The 17,400-nt window shown below is 44.8% G+C and overlaps 1 protein-coding gene across 4 annotated transcripts in view; it reads left to right on the top strand.

Annotated features, from left to right (window-relative positions):
• The window catches only part of LOC137285350 (FERRY endosomal RAB5 effector complex subunit 3-like), a 40,094-nt gene extending 22,881 nt beyond the window's left edge, over nucleotides 1-17,213 (top strand). For 2 of the 4 annotated variants that reach the window (XM_067817724.1, XM_067817727.1), the window contains exons 12-13: nucleotides 12,130-12,255; nucleotides 13,955-16,639. In XM_067817724.1, coding sequence (XP_067673825.1) covers nucleotides 12,130-12,255; nucleotides 13,955-14,065 — 237 coding nt within the window. In that variant the 3' untranslated portion in view covers nucleotides 14,066-16,639. Of the gene's footprint in view, nucleotides 1-12,129; nucleotides 12,256-13,954 lie in introns of all 4 variants that reach the window. The other 2 variants (XM_067817725.1, XM_067817726.1) reach the window with 2 other exon arrangements.
• The last annotated feature ends 187 nt before the right edge of the window (nucleotides 17,214-17,400 follow it).

Raw genomic sequence — 17,400 nt, 5'->3', positions numbered from 1 at the left:
AATAAGTTTTTCTTCCTCCTGCAAACACTTTAGAAACCTTTCAGCCGCGTCAGGGCCCCTATACACTACCGGAGCTTTCGTTTCCCCGTCACAACGGACGACAATGTATCCAAACGAACAGGCTTTATGCTCTTGTGTCTTGTGGGTGAAGCTACCACTGGGAGCCTCGCCGGCGGCACCACTGGGGGGTGTGGGGGTATCCCCCACAACTAAGGCTTCGAAGTCGGCATATATGATATAAGGCACAGACATTTGGTTCTTGTGGTTACTGAATTTTAAGATATTATCACCTTCCTTAGGCATGTCGACTCGTATGGCCGTCTGCCCCACACCTTGGCAATCCTCCCGGTGGGATTCTAATAAATCAGCTCGACTGAAACCGTGTAGGCATCGTACACAAAAGTGTTTTTCCCCATCGTGTTTCGACTGGTCGTGCAACAACCGGCTGAGATGTTTTATCCACGTGTAGTGATACTTTTCACCTCGTTGGATCATGAATATATTGATAACTTGGCGATCCTTCACCGGGCTGACCCTGTGTACTATTGTTGTGTTACCTTCGTGCCCAAAGACATTTATAGCCAGATTATTCTGTTTTTCTACTTTAGTGATCTGGGATATGGGGGTGGGTTCATCTATACCATCCCAGTTGAGCCCATCGTCTTGGGGATAATTAGAAGGCCTGTTCGGATTAGTGTCAGCTGCAAATAAGGCTGACCTGATAGCTAACCTCAGGCAATCGTTTCCTCTATTCTTAACGTTTACTATAGCATGTTTGTTCCTATAGTAGGGAGGCAAGGCTAGGTATGACCCGCCTCTGAACGGCACGTAGTTAGCTATGTCTAGATAGACATTATCGATTTTATCTACAGCCCACCCGGACCCCAAGTGTGTGTAGCGTTCTAGGTATTCTCGTATCTGCTGAAAACTGGTATCGATTGATGTATCAATGGTCTCTGTATGTGTGGCGACCTCTTGTTGACCTCGGAAGTAAGGCTGAACATACTCAGTGGTACTCCCAACCTGCTTATCGAGCGACATTTTCACTGTGATCTGAAACTTGATACTTCCTAGATTATTTAGTTCCTGGTTGACCTTATCAGCTATCAGAGGCTTGATATCTGTAATGTCTATGTTTCTATCAACGTGCATGCGCCAACCTCTCAAATAGTTGCCTACAGCGCGCTCAGTGCGCACGAACTGTAGGTCAATAGCTCTATTCTGTCGTAATAATTCTACAAGCTGTGGTTTTCTCATACGGGAATACCCGCCTAAACCCAAATCGTGTGCCTCGGCTTTCAGTTGTTTTACAGTGGGAGGTTTTGCTACGGGGGCATGTGATAACAATGCGGTTAACCCGGCTCTCCCCAGGTTTGAATAACCCGTGTATCCAAGCTGTTTTGCTTGAGCTTTTAATTGTTTTACTGAACTAGGGGCTTCTAAACCTAGTAATCTCAACAATGCTGACTTCCGCATTCGAGAATACCCGATCACACCTCTCTGTTTTGCGACCCGCTTGAGCTCGCGTACAGTAGACATTGTGTTTACACCTAAGAGAACCAATGTCTAATTGCTTCACAGTAAAGGGAGGTAACCCTTTCACGCACTGGAGTCTATCTTGAGCAGTCGCCTACGTTCTTTTATGTAGCCTTTTTTATTCTCGTAGATGAGTTGATGTCTGACTACGTTCGCTCCGTGAGCTTTACATAGACAGTAGTGTCCTTTAACCCCGATACCACACACAGAACACGTGTAGTTAGGACTTCCCATATGGAAACAACAGAACCCCTGATTCCTGCATTTCCTACCACAGGCCTCGGTCTTCCCCATAAGTATGTATTCGCATCGGTATGGAGCGGGTCTCATGTTTACTTATATAGGTATTTTAATTTAATTGCTTCGCAACCAACGCAGTAGCTGCTATACCCAACACTATGAAGCCCAGTTCACGATTCATTTGTCCCTTGGATGGTGTGTAGTACTGAGCGAGTGTGGGTTTATTTAGCGGTTCCAATTGTTTACCAGTTAGTAGGTAGTATTCTTTCATTGCTTCATCGACATCGTTGAATGTTTGAACGGCATGGTTTTCACGCTGGAGTTGTTCGTTAATAAAATCGATCCTCTGGAGGCGTTTTTTAGCGTAATCGGCCTGTGCTCTTTGTAATTTCTCAGTAGCGAGATCGTGCCGCTTCCTTTCTTCCTGTATTTCAGCCGCGTGATCATCTCGTAGTTTCGAGAAGAGGAAATTACTCCCGGAAAATGCCAGGGCATTCACTAACGCCCCACCGACCATCATAGCTATCGTGGCCATCCCTATATTTATTTCATTATATTATCAGGTATTATTCCTTGTTTTACTAGGATGTCTTTTGTGGCCATCGCCATACCAAGGTTCATTATGAGCATACCCATATCCTGCAGGTTGAAATCTAGCTTGATAGTTGGTTGTTTAAGCACCATTTTAGTCAACCGAGCGTACCCTACGGCTAGACTGGCGACCACTGTGGCGTGGTATGCGTCGTTGACGAACGTTTTCCCCTCAGACATTATGTATATGATATAAAATATTAAAATTATAACATGATATGCGGGTCTACCGTGGGGGTGGGGGGCTCACTGTTGGGTGGGGGCTCACTGTGGGAGGGTACCCCCACGTATAACCATGTTATAACCACGGCAGCAGTTACGCCTACAGCCAACAACAGTCGGGGGTTGGTCACTTTATGTTGGTTACACCACCGTTTTTTACCGGCAGCTACTCTCTTAGGATTCTTCTGTCTGGTTACTGTTTGTGAAGGGGTCACTTCCCTCACTCTGGGGGTTTCCCCCAGTGGGGATTCCCTCACTGTTGGGGGTTCCTGTGAAGGGGCCACTTCCATCACTGTGGGGGGTATCACCTCGGGAGCAGCATCCATCTATACTATTATTATTATTTTTTCTCTCAAATTGACAATGCTTTGCCGTGATAATCGCCGCCGTCACTGGAGCCAACAACATACCATATTTGTGGTACAGCCCGCAGCTGATAGAGCTCACGGCGTGTTCGATAAAAGGGTCTTTCTCGAGGTCCTCCCACAGGTAAAGTCGGCGCTCTGGTGGAATGGGAAGGAAGTGTGATACAATACCGGTGTATATCTGGGTCATAGCCGATCCTGTTGTCTTTGTCATTTCTGCTCCGAGCCGGGACTCGTATCTAGCGAATAGCTTATCGATTTCTTCGGCTGACATTTTGTGAATTTTATCCGGGGTGTAGTCTCCAAAGTAATGTTTGGCTTTGCCGCCAACAGCCAACGCCACCAGTTTCTCTCGCTTGTCATCAGTGGGGCCTGCCGGCGGCGTGGGGGAACCCTCCACAGACAATTGTTCGAGCAATTCCTCACACTCCATCTTATAATATAACAAGTAAGATTTAGTTTTAACTATATAATACCCGATGCAGGCAAAACACAGAGAAATGAAGGTTAAGTTGCACACGATAAATACTTCAAATATCATAGCTATATACTTAGCTTTGCTTAGCTTTGCTTAGCTTTGCTTAGCTTTAGCTTAGCTTTGCTTAGCATACTATATATGCTACTGGTTGGTCGGTTTTTAGAACGAGCTTAGCGTGTTTAGTTTCAGCGAGCTGTTTCTTCACCCGTTCCCGTTCTAATTTACTCATCACATCGTTCTCTCTCAAACACTCCTCGAACGAATCCCTGTCCTTGCAGTGAAATAAGGCCACCCATCGCGTCTGCTCCCTGAGGTCTTTCAACACCGAGTTGAACTTCTGCGTTAGCACCCAGACGCTGTGATTTGCATGCCGGCCGGAGAAGGCCAGGTACGATAGCATGTCTCTCTTTTTTGTTATCTCGCGATTAGCGCTGCAGTCGTCCAGTATGAACAGCGTCGGTTCCCCTTTAAATTTCTCGTGAAGAGCTTTCAACCAGTCCTGCAGGCGTGTTCCAGGGTCGATTTTGTGTACGTCCGGGTCCGTCATCACCCAAGGTCGCGCGTACGTTTTATTCATGCTCAGAGTAGGGCACATGATAACGATGTTATCGAACACATCCTTGTAGTAACCCTCCAACATATCCAACACGAAAACGGTCTTCCCACAGCCAGTCTGCCCGCACACTATGGCGCAGTGTGGGTCAGTGGGTAGTTGTGGGTACCCCTGGGGGGTGTGGGGGTACCCCCCATCAGTAGATGGCTTGCACGAATCTCCCATTGTCTATATTAAGTTGCGCGTCCATAATAACGTACAGATTTAATTTCAACTTACCAGCGGGTTGAGCCTTCTTAGTAATCTGAATGGTTATCCCTTCGCTGCCGTTATCTATACGGCGCCCGCTACCGTGCAGTTTATCATCATCCGTGGATCGCATGTCCAACCATAGGGCGTACTTGGTGGTCAGGTATTCACCAATCTGCACGGAGCCGAGGTCCAGGTCCTTTGTTATGTAATCCCCCACTGGTAGCTTTTTTATCTCATCCCACTGCTGGTGTGGTCTCATACCATGACTGAACAGCTGGTTGGGCACGCCCTCGATGGTCACTTCCACCTTTTCAATCTCGGGGTTGAAAAACTTCTCGCTGTCCCTCCGGAATGGCTCGTAATCCTCCACGGGGACGACCAGGATACCTTTCATCGATCGCGCCGGCACGTTCAGGTTGATATTCCACACAGTGTCGCTCTTATCTCGCACGACTGATCTATGCCTCAGTACGCGATCGTACAGGATAGCCATCTTCCCAGAGTACTGGCTTCGAACCTGCCTGGCCAGCTCCGGGCTAGTGACCATGTCGAACTCCAGAGAGATGTTGTCTATGGCATAACTGGCCTCATCACCGTTCGGCGTACGCACTACTTTGCTATAGTCGTTAAACGTGAGCTCGTATTCGAGTCTATCACCCAGCGCGGCCTGGTAAAACGGCGCGTGTCCCGTGAGCAACTCGAAGTCGAGCGGCACGCAGAATCGATTCCCGTATGCTCGAGCGATGGCCTTTTCACCGTCCGATAGCTTGTCTTGCTGGTCTTGCGTGAAGACATACCCTATGCGCGCCCGGGTTGATTTGCTGATACCCTGGTACACATCATTGACTCGTTCTCCCTCGCTTTTCCAGAGATCTTTGTAGCAGTGAAACACGTTGCTGTCGTCGATACTCAGCACCTCGTTACCGCTGATCTTGACGGTCGTTTTCTTGATGATAGCTCGACCCACGTTCCGCACTAGCTCGCGTTTGTCGTTGTCGGAGGTCAACGTGATATTGAACGCCAGTCGAACAGTGCCTGGTACAATGAGGTCATTCTCACCAAGGTTTGGAAATCTAACCAGCAGAGTTTGATTCTGGTCTATCTTGCTGGGATTGTTGGTGATGGTCACCGACTGTCGCACGGCTCTGGCGCCTAATGGCTCTCTCAATCTTCTGAAAGGATCTAATTTTCTGCCGTACATTGTTATATAAAAGAAATATATTTTTAATACTAATGGATGAAGACATACCTATGGATGATATGTGGGACGATAGTGCCCAGGCATTCAATGATGACCAGGAGACCTCATTCTCGCAAAGTGACGAGCTCCTTAAGGGCGCCGTCGATGATTATTACAACGCAGTTGAAAATAAATCCAAACTCAAACCGTTGGGAAGGAACTATTCCGATTTTACCCTCAGCAATGGCACGCTGCGTTTGAAGTCTCGCCCGGAGATCGATCTCATGAATAAACGCACTAGAGAACCGCTTGCTTTATCAACATTGGCCGGTAAACATGGGAATGACTTTATCCGCGATGAACTAGGCTTCACAGATTACGGTGGCGCGCGACCTAAGCAGTATCCTCCGAAGTTAGTTCAAGGTCTGGAAGACATCAGGGACGCCACATCAGATCAAAACATGACTTATGATATTAAAAAGGTGTTGGCCGACTACGAGAACGAGCCCTTCCCGGGGCTCGAATTTACCGTTCGGGAACTGAGGGGGTTGGACCTGTTGATGCAAACCATTCGTGGTCAGCTCTGGAAAAGCACGGCCAAAATGAGTGAGATAGACGACCACATCGCCTATGAAAAGAAAAAACTCGGTGAAACTGAGGACGAGTCTATGAAAGCCACCATCGAGGAACGAATACGTAATTTGGAAGATGAAAGGCAGACATGGTTGGCGACAGCGTCCGGCTACAAAGAAAAGCTTAGATCCCAGGTCAGCCGTGTGCGGGAAACCATCAATCAAGTCCTCCACCGAGACACCACGTTAGCAGACAGGATTCGGATATTATTCCGGGAGCAAGGGATCACCATCGCCAGCATTCTGACTGCATTGGGTTTCATCATATCAACCCTGGTGGTGTCACTGGTGGGAGGAACCCCTGTGGGGCCTGCCGGCGGCGGGGGAACTCCAAGTGGCGGTGGGGGTGTTAAAGACTGGATAAAAAAACTCGGGGAAGGCCTAGCTAAACTGGCTGGTAAAGCCGCCGAAGCCCTTCCCGGCATCCTGGGTAGCATCGTCTCGTGGTTGTTGAGCGCTCTGTCTAAAACTGCCATGTGGCTCAGTCAAAACCTGTGGGCAGCCATCGTCGCCGTGGCGGGTCTGGTGTACGTAGCGGCTAAGAAATCTTTAACCAAATAAGTCCCAAAGTTACCCCACCAACCACTAGGGCCGTTTTATTATCGATATGCTGCTGATAGGGGGGTACCCCCACATGCATATGGGGGTGTGTGGGGGGCACATGAACTTTAGACTCCGGGGGTGGCGCCACTATACCCTTTTCACGTGGTGGGATGTGTGGGATATAGGGGGTGTTAATATCGGGGTTGATACCCAACTTTTGGTCCGCCGTGGCTATGACTATTTTGTTGTTATAACCCACCACTTTTTTTATTCTCAGTTGCATATCACTCGGAGCCATGTACAACCCCACGCCGAACACGTAATTGACTTTCGATCTGGCGTATTCTAACACGTTTTGGTAACGGTCGATGGCCCTCGGGAGATCAACTGGAGAATTGATAGCATCCTCAACGTTGGAAACGAATTGTGTCTGAGCGTCGTAAGCAGTTCCCTTACCGAGGATGTTGGAACGCGTCATCGACTGCGCACCCAACAGCGCCCACACGTACGTTCGAATCGAGTCGTTCAAGCGTATTGTACCAGCACGAGTGAATCCTTTCGATGTTTTTGAGATCATTTTAGTCCAGGCTGTGGCTGCATCAGGATTGGTTTGCTTTATACAGCTGACATGGATCTTTTCATTCGTTGTGGGGCCTGTAAATGTATGACGGTTTGGGTTGTATGAACCATCTTTAGAACCGGCATAATATGTTCCGGACCTGTAGAAGTACACGAGAACTATACCGAGACCATGGTTCACACCAGGAAGGCGAAAGTCTTTATTCGTTGGAATCTCAAACTCCCCACAAATACGTTCATAAGCGCGTCTATCATAGCCGTTATTCGTCATACTCCACCCTATATCTTGGGGAAGAGGAGCCTTTATTTCCTTTAATATTCGTCTCGTTTGATAATAAATATGAAACAAAATAACCGCCTTACTCAGTTCGTCTATACCGTAGTCTGGTGTCACACCCGACCCTGTCGTCGCACACCACACAGCAAAGTTGAGTTGGTTCTGCCAAAACTGCATTGGGTTTTGATTCCAGTTTACCACCGCCTGATCGTTATTAACGGACACGATATATTTTTCAAAGATATCAATAAAGGTTGTTTTAAACCCCGTACCATCTGCATTCACCACGATTTTCAAGTGTGCTAAATCCATATTATAATATATAATTCATATATTATAATATGTACATAACACTTCCAGGAATAACGAGCGGTGAGGCCGTTCAGCTGACGCACGCGATCGATAACACGTCAGGCCAACTCGAAGTCGCACTCTGCGATATCACCTACCTACCGCAATGGACTAACATCAACGCCAGCAACAATAAGCTGTTCGTCAGTGGAACTCGCAGTCAGATAACTGACGGCTACTACAGCGTGTGCTCTCTAAACGACGAGGTCTTCAAACCCCTGGGAGCCGAACTCAAGATGAACGACTCAAACGGTACAGTGGTGTTAATCAACAACGGAAGAAACCCCTTGAGGCTCGGCCGACCATTAGCGAGGATACTCGGTATGTCTCCTGACGAGATAAAACCAACAACAACCGTCACAGGCACGAAGTTACCTGACCTAGTACCGTACCGAGAGCTGTACATTCATCTCGATCAGGTGAGCACAACGTACAACATTCAAGGAGGTCACCCTTCCACTATACTGAGAGCAGTGCCGGTGAAAACTGAGAAATACAACGACGGTAGAACCGAGTCGTTTTCACCACGGCAGTATAAGAGATTAATCCAGGGCAACATACCTGAGTTGACAATATCGGTGTTAGATATAAATCATAATCCTGTAAATATAGGATACCTCAGCTTAACGCTTCATATAAAATGACCAGCGCACAAGGGCCCGGAGTGAAAAAATGTGTCAATATCGGGATCTCCGACCTTGGAGACACTCGCGGTTTCGACGCTCCCGGAGTAGATGGTAAATCGTACGCCTTGCAACTGAAAAACAACATTTACAAACGCGTTGAAATCCCCTCCGGTGGAACCCTAAGTGATATAGTAGATACCACAAGAGCAACAGTCAACACTAAGTACACCCTTGTCAACACCGGTAATAATAATTGGATAATATACCCATCGTTCGGGGGTAAACTGTTCGACTTAGACGATGTTGAGAGCACTACCGTCGCCCGAAACAAGCCATATATGCTCGTCTTCACCGAAGATGACAAGTGGGTGTTGTTACCCGATAACGACTGGTTTCTCAATATTAGACTCGTCTCCCCTTACGTGTTCACAGATAACAAAGACAACCACCTAAACAAAGTCGTGAACAATGGAACCCTGCTCGTGGCTTACGTCCCAACTCAGAGACGTAGCGTAGTCGTCAGCCCAGTCAACACTATAGCAGCCCACATGCTATCGAGTAAACCAGCCATACAAAACGTGAAATTGCAGTTGGTGTCTGAATTCGAAGGTGTGGTCACTATACTAGAGGATCTACCGGCAAACTCAACACTGGTCATCAAAGTCTACCTAGGGGAACCATCGGGGAATGATGTCGAGATCGTGAAGGGGATCAAACTCGGGTGGGTGAAACGACACCAGTATCAAGTTTGCAACGTTTACGTGCGGGTGGGTGTCGGCTCCAACACCAGTCTGCAGGGGGTCAACGTGATCGTGGAAAACAAGATATCACTAATCAATATCTTCCTGTCTGACAACATACACTTCATGGGTATGAAGTTCACCCCTGAATTATTATCAGAAAACCAGTTGGAAATTATATCGTAATAGTATAATAATGACCAGTCATCATCCCAACACTACGCTTAACGACTTAGGAGATACGGAGGGATTCGATCAGCCTGGTGAGGAAGACACCTTATATATCCTGCACTTCAAAGACAACGTGTACAGACGGGTGTCGTTATCAGATTTTAAAGAGCCCAAATGGCTGATCAACTTAACACTCGCCTCACCTTATATCACAATAGACGAAAATTCGTGGATCTCTAAGATTAGGAACAACGGTATCTGGGTCGGGGATTTCATTCCGGAGAATCACGTAGCAGCCACGATAGGTTTTGGTGAAGAAAAAATTGGGTTAAGGTCTTTTGAACCAAGCAATAAATTAACATTTGGTAATAATGTACTTTCCCCGAGTCGTATTGAGTTATTAGCCACCCCTTCCACAATCATCATAGAAGTCCTCTTTCAGAGTGATAAAAACGCGGGAAATACCACGAGAGCAATCCCAATTTTACCCTGGGTGGTAATACACTGGGGTGAAGAACACCTAAACAAATATTGCCGTATTGTTATACGACGGGATAACCTCACGAGTCCTATAAACCGCTTAATAAGCCTCCGTGGGGTTTTTATTACAACAGAAAAGTCTATTAGCCTCTCACCTATTACCATATCTAGTGGTATAGACCTTGTAGGCTTCAAATACATTGATAGACTATTAACTGAAACCCAATTAAAATATCTTTCAAAATATATATTATAGGATGGGTCTGTACCCAGTCGTAGAGGAAGTAGCGAAGACACTGGAAACCGTAGATGGGTTCCGCTTGAGGCAGTTATGTGATGTGAAACGTCAACTAGAACAAGACCGTGACACGCGGAAAGCACTATGTAAAAAATATAATAGAGCTTTCAATATCGTGGACGGGGCTGACACTACCCTTATGGCAACCAGCATGGGACTAGGGGCGGCAGGTGTTGGGTTGTTAGCTACCATCGTGGCTGCACCTATAGTGCTAGGTATTGAAATAACAGCTGGGGTGGCAGGGTTGGCAGGATTGGCGCTTAAGTTAGTATCACGCAGACTTAATCGTAAGGCATTGAAACACGACGAGATCAGGGTTCTGGCCGAAGCAAAGCTGAACACAGTGAGTGAGCGTATTTCCACGGCACTCTCTGATAGTAAGATCTCAGAAGAGGAGTTTCGTTCAATCCTCTCTGAACTCAAAAAATATAACGGAATGAAACAAGATATTCGATCCAAGTCTCGTAAGTCTGCTATCAGCGAGGACGAGAAAAAAAAGTACATAGAACAGGGGATACAAAAAGCCCAGCAAGCCTTTATTATGAACACCAAAGAGATCGTAGGCGGTTCACGTTAAACTGTTTCATCGATATAAACATGACATAGGCACAGACGTTAAGTAGTAGGGGGAACACGAGGGCGATAGCCGTAAGCGGGCCACCGATCCTATATGGTCAGTCAAAACTTACAACATAGATAAAGTGGATATGAAAGCCGAAGAACCTAACTTATACTACTTGAGGGATGGGCCGGGTAGGGGGTTTGTAAGAGAAGAATTATTGATCGTACCGTACGGCACAGTGTTACCTCCAACCAATACACGGTAAACTGTTTCATAGACACCCAACCTTTTTGTAGTAGGGGTAATAGTAGCAAGAGCTAATGGCCCAACCAAAGCCTTATTTAGTAAATAAGGCTTTGTAGAGACATTTCTTGAAAGTGTTTTAGAACTGTCATTCCCTATACTACTACTCCTTTCTATTCCTTTGCATGTCAGGCCAAAGCCAGAGATCAGTTCTCTAAAAGTGTTGAGTGATTGTAGTGTTTTTCAGGTATTCCCTGCCGTCATATTGCAGAAATATTGCTAAAAACCATACTTACCCTCATTATCTATACTCTGCTCATAAACGTCTCTGTTGCTGGACAGATATTCTTTCTATATGCAGGTGCAAAGAAGACAAATAATTTGTCTCTTCACTGTAACATTTTAAACAAATACAGAGGGCCAAAAAATGTCCTTTTCATAAACTTGCATTCATTTTTAGTTTCACATGAAGTATGATGTGCTCAGAGCTTTCAGTATTTTGAGATCTACACTGTTTGAGAGCTCCTTTTATGTTTATTGTTACCAGGCCAGGAACATTTGTAGTGAGTTATAAGTTTGCTATGTCCTTAACCCCCAGCAGAGACCACTGTGCCATGGACTCACTGTCATGGACACACACAAAACAACACAAACCTTACGGTGATCTCTGCATAATAAGATTACATGCAATAAAGAATAGGGCTGTGTATTGACAAATAAATTTTATTGCAACATATGGCGATTCAAGCACCGGTACATATTGCGATATCTTGGAAACTTAAGTGTTTGACAGTAAGTACCACTAATTGTACATGTTGATCCTATTTTTCACATATTGACAAATAAATTTTATTGCAACATATTGTGATTCAAGCACCTGTACATATTGCGATATTTTGGGAACTGAAGTGTTTGTGAGTAAAGAATACTGCAAATTTCAAATTGTCTCCCCTTGACTGCTTATTTATAGAATATGCCGCTATTCACTGTGTTGTACTAGGAGGATGTGATTGGAATCCCAGAATTGTGCCAAGCGTGATGATTGGTCCTTCAACCCCTGAACCAAAGAGGGAGTCACCCTAAACCTCTATTGCTTCATGCTTTCGTCTAACTAAATGATATAACCAAAGTACTGGTCAAAGAACTGCTAACAAAGTACTCACTCACACATCCTTTGTAGACCTCCACATGTTTGCCTTGTGATCACCAGGAGATGACTATACCCTGGTGCATGAAACGGGCAGAGCTACTTTTCAAATGTGTCAAGGGATTCATGATCGAGATGGCCACTTACAGCAGCCAACAGTCACGCACTATCCAGTTCCTGGTCCCCCAGGTTGGTGATGCAGAGAGTGGTGATGCACAGGGTGGTGATGTACAGTGGTGATGTATGGGATGGTGATTTACAGGGTTGTGATGTACAGGGTGGTGACGCACAGGGTGGTGATGGACAGGGTGGTGATGTATGGAATGGTGATGTACAGGGTGGTGATGTACAGGGTGGTGATGTACAGTGTGGTGATGTATGGGATGGTGATGTACAGCGTGGTGATGTATGGGATGGTGATGTACAGTGTGGTGATGTATGGGATGGTGATGTACAGGGTGGTGATGTACAGTGGTGATGTACAGGATGGTGATGTACAGGATGGTGATGCACAGGGTGGTGATGCACAGGGTGGTGATGTACAGTGGTGATGTATGGGATGGTGATTTACAGGGTGGTGATGTACAGGGTGGTGACGCACAGGGTGGTGATGGACAGGGTGGTGATGTATGGGATGGTGATGTACAGTGTGGTGATGTATGGAATGGTGATGTACAGGGTGGTGATGTATGGGATGGTGATGGACAGGGTGGTGATGTATGGGATGGTGATGTACAGTGTGGTGATGTATGGGATGGTGATGTACAGGGTGGTGATGTACAGGGTGGTCATGCACAGGGTGGTGATGTACAGGGAGGTGATGTATGGGATGGTGATGGACAGGGTGGTGATGTATGGGATGGTGATGTACAGTGTGGTGATGTATGGGGTGGTGATGTACAGGGTGGTGATGCACAGGGTGGTGATGCACAGGGTGGTGATGTATGGAATGGTGATGGACAGGGTGGTGATGTATGGGATGGTGATGTACAGTGTGGTGATGTATGGGATGGTGATGTACAGGGTGGTGATGTACAGGGTGGTGATGCACAGGGTGGTGATGTACAGGGAGGTGATGTATGGGATGGTGATGTACAGGGTGATGATGTATGGGATGGTGATGTACAGGGTGGTGATGTATGGGATGGTGATGTACAGTGTGGTGATGTATGGGATGGTGATGTACAGGGTGGTGATGTACAGTGGTGATGTACAGGATGGTGATGTACAGGGTGGTGATGTACAGGGTGGTGATGTACAGGGTGGTGATGTATAGGGAAGTGATGTACAGTGTGGTGATGTACAGTGTGGTGATGTATAGGGAAGTGATGTACACTGTGGTGATGTACAGGGTGGTGTTGTATTCGATGGTAATGTACAGGGTGGTGATGTACAGTATGGTGATGTACAGGATGGTGATGTACAGGGTGGTGATGTACAGTGGTGATGTATGGGATGGTGATGTACAGGGTGGTAATGTACAGGGTGGTGATGTATGAGGTGGTGATGTACAGGGTGGTGATGCACAGGGTGGTGATGTATGGGATGGTGATGTACCGGAGGGTGATGTACAGGGTGGTGATGCACAGGGTGGTGATGTATGGGATGGTGATGTACCGGAGGGTGATGTACAGTGGTGATGTATGATATGGTGATGTACAGGGTGGTGATGCACAGGGTGGTGATGTATGGGATGGTGATGTACAGAGTGGTGATGTATGGGATGGTGATGCACAGAGTGGTGATGTACAGGGTGGTGATGTACAGTGGTGATGTATGAGGTGGTGATGTACAGTGGTGATGTATGGGAGTGTGATGTACAGGGTGTGTTGACATGATTTTATTGAGCTAAATGCAGGTTTTGACTGATAACTTGTTCTGGTTTCAGGGCCTATCAGAGGAAATGTTTACTAACATCAGCAGTATGCTTCCAAGTATATTTCGTCTATCCAACCCACTTGTTGTCAAGTCAGGCCCTCACCACCACAGTACTTCCTAGTCACTCATGTTGTACTCGCTACCTGAGTCCACAACACAATCATTGCCAGCTGTGATGTCAACACCTGCTTTTCTACCTCTATCTTCAGCACTTGTTAAACAGTTCTTATTTAGTATGGAGCACCTCCTAGGGAAACCAAGGTTGATCAAGCAGTGGATTGCAATGGTGGATTAGCTGGGCAGAGGTCTGTAAGAGACGACTACAGTGGGATTGGGGGGTCAGACTCACCAACTTGGCTGATACGTCATTGTATCCCAATTGTATAGATCTATACTCATGATCTTGATTGTCTGGTCCAGATCTGGTTATTTACAGACTGTCACCATATGGCTGGAATATTGCTGAGTGCAGCATAAAACTAAACTCAATCAATCAATCAAAGATAGTTGTCCTTTACAAAGATGAGTGCCAAAATGATCACATAGGTTTGCCTGTTCCTGGCACCGTACAATTACCACAGTGGATGTACATCTCCTGACCTACTAAGGATGTCCATTGTCACTCCTGGATATTGTGCAATAATCTTACCAGTCTCCAGAACGTGAATGGCATTTATAGAAGACCTCAGTCTGTTATCACAGGGTTTCAGTTGTCTTTCTCAAACAGAGTGAATATTGTTAACTATATATATTTCATCACCATTAATGGGGCACTGATGCAGAGCAATTTCCATTTTGTTATTGTTTTTCTCCTGTGAGTACCTGGATTATATCCCAGAATTCATGACTGCGCAGTTGATAGTTTACGTATAGACTGACCAACAAAGATGAAGTCATTATTATAAAAACAGATGAAACACTTTGATGTTAATCATCTGCCAGTGGTAAAACAAAATAGTTAGGACTGAAGTCAGTGTACGTATTAACTGTTTGTCTTATAACCATAATTAGTTTCTTGATATATTTGTATGTATTTTGAAACCACATGGTATACTTATCCTTATAGTGGATTTATAACCTGACTGTAATATCTAAACATTGTATAGATTGCCAACGTGAATCATCTTTCACACACTTGCTATTCGCGACCTAGTGCATGTTTTCTGTAATGCAGATTCTGCTGAATAAATTAAAACAAAATGCAGATATTAAATTTAAAACAGACTAAAGTCAAAGCAACAATGTCAGGCTGTTACCTCATTCAGGAACGTATCCATCAATATCCAAAAGCGAAAACGATATGCCATTCATCTGCAGCTGATATAAGATCTTGTGTCTTTCAACAGTCTAATATGCAAAAAAGTGACACATCATTTCAGAATGTTTAACACTAAAGTCTCACTGGTCACCCTAAGATAGCACACCTGTCAACTTATTGCATGATGTCCGCCATTAGTTAGCCAATAATGAGCAATCAATCAATAAAGGTAGTGGCGGTTAATTCTTTGAATGAAGGATGTTGTTTTTACACTTGCACTTTATGACAGGGTGTAATCAGTATAGATTAGTAAATCCACACACATAAACACTGCCTTTTTGACAAATCCGCTGTGGAAGTAATTAATCAATACGAGTGTTATCAGTTAATCCTTAGATTGGTTTGTTTTTGTAGCTCAGCTGATAAACCCTCTTGCATCACTTACATGCACATATTACATAACATGCAATACATTTGCCACATCACCCTTTAATTTATAATGTTGAGTATTCACTCCAGACAAGAGAAATGCAAAAAGGGCACCTGTTGGGTAATCCAGGTCGGGTTACCACTAACTACACCTATTATAAATTCATTAACTGACCATCAAGTGAATGATGACAAATAACACATGTAGGTTTATACCATCAAATGCGGGTTATGGCAAGGAAGATGTAATCTCTGCTTCGCATACAGCCTGAAAACACTTATGGGCCGAAACTGTTTTGAGGATACTAACGGAACTTCGTTGTTACATAAGAAATACACATAGGCATTTGCTGTGTGCTTGGGTAAATAGGTATAATTTTTTTTCAGAAATTTTCAGATTCCTCTACCAATTCAAATAAATTAAGTGTTTTTATTACCATAGATAATAAACCAGGGGCACAGCTACCAAAATTTACATATGATTTTTGCTATGACAGCTGGGCCAGCCCTCAAAACTGTCTAAATATAAAGTCAGTCACTATACCATCTAGGCATAAAAAAAAAAATACACTGCTGGGATATTTTATTACAAACTGACAAGGAATACCAGTGATGTTTTCAAATAACAGCATGTGATGGTCATCCGTCCTCCTCACTGTTTAGGGTGAAGACATTCTGCTAATGCGGAGGAAGCGGGTGCTGACCAATTTGCAGCTTGGTTTCGTAATTAAACCGTTGGCGAGAAACATTATTTGCTCCGCATCAGTGCCCCTTGAACTGATTAGATCAGAAAGTATAGCTAAATAATGGCTAATCTGGGTCAGGGTTTCTCTAAGTTATGAATTTTGTGTAGCACTGCAGTTCTGTATGTTTGTAAGTGATGAATATATTTGAAATTATTTGTGTATTTTTTTGTCATTCATGATTCAGAATGTATTTATGGCTAACTTACAATGTTGCTTTCATCGTGTAAAGTGTTCATTAGAAAATAAATTAATGGCAAGCGTTTTCATGGCATTTGATTGACATGATGCATGTGTTCCTAAAATTAGGCCATTCACACCAACAGAAGAGCATTTCGATTTGCTGATGATGGGTAGTTCTGTGTTGCATTGTTCGGAATAATATATTTTTCTTGTCTCCAGATTTTCATTATGTATTATAAAAAGACAGTTTGTCTTATTGTCCAAGTTTTTAATCAGTGCTCTCAGGGTCCCACATGTATGCTTCCATTCACAGACAATACCGAAGTCTCTTCTTGGGTGAAACAGTGGTAGGTGTATTTAACATTGGTAAGAAATGTGCCCTTTGAACTATGTCTACAGGCTGTTGTACATTGACCAGATCAGTGCTGTCATTGTTAGTGGATCTTTCATGCATTATACTAATGGTTCTTTTACCATCAGTCATCATGTAACAGTCAGCCTAATACCATGGAAACCTGATGCTTTACAGTGATTGCATAAGTATGGCAGATAAGAACAGACTGTGGATTCAAACATTGCCAATATGGTTGCTTTGCAATGTCACATGAAGTGCAAGACTCTTTAAAAAGATGAATATTAAATGTGCATGTGCTGTGCGAGATTGTTTGCTTTCTGTAAGGACAAATGCCAGTATACTGAGATACCAGTTGTCACATCAGTGGCAAGACTGTGCTTTGAAGGATAACTAACACATGGCCAACTTTCAACACCCATGGGGACCACCATCTTCAGCTGAATCAAACTGCCGTTCCTCATCACTTAACATGTTGGCTGAAAGTGACT

This window comes from Haliotis asinina, chromosome 5 (assembly GCF_037392515.1).
Source record: "Haliotis asinina isolate JCU_RB_2024 chromosome 5, JCU_Hal_asi_v2, whole genome shotgun sequence".
NCBI classification, from domain to species: Eukaryota; Metazoa; Mollusca; class Gastropoda; order Lepetellida; family Haliotidae; genus Haliotis; species Haliotis asinina.
Note: the sequence above shows the minus strand (reverse complement) of the source record. Positions and strands in the feature narration are given on the sequence as shown.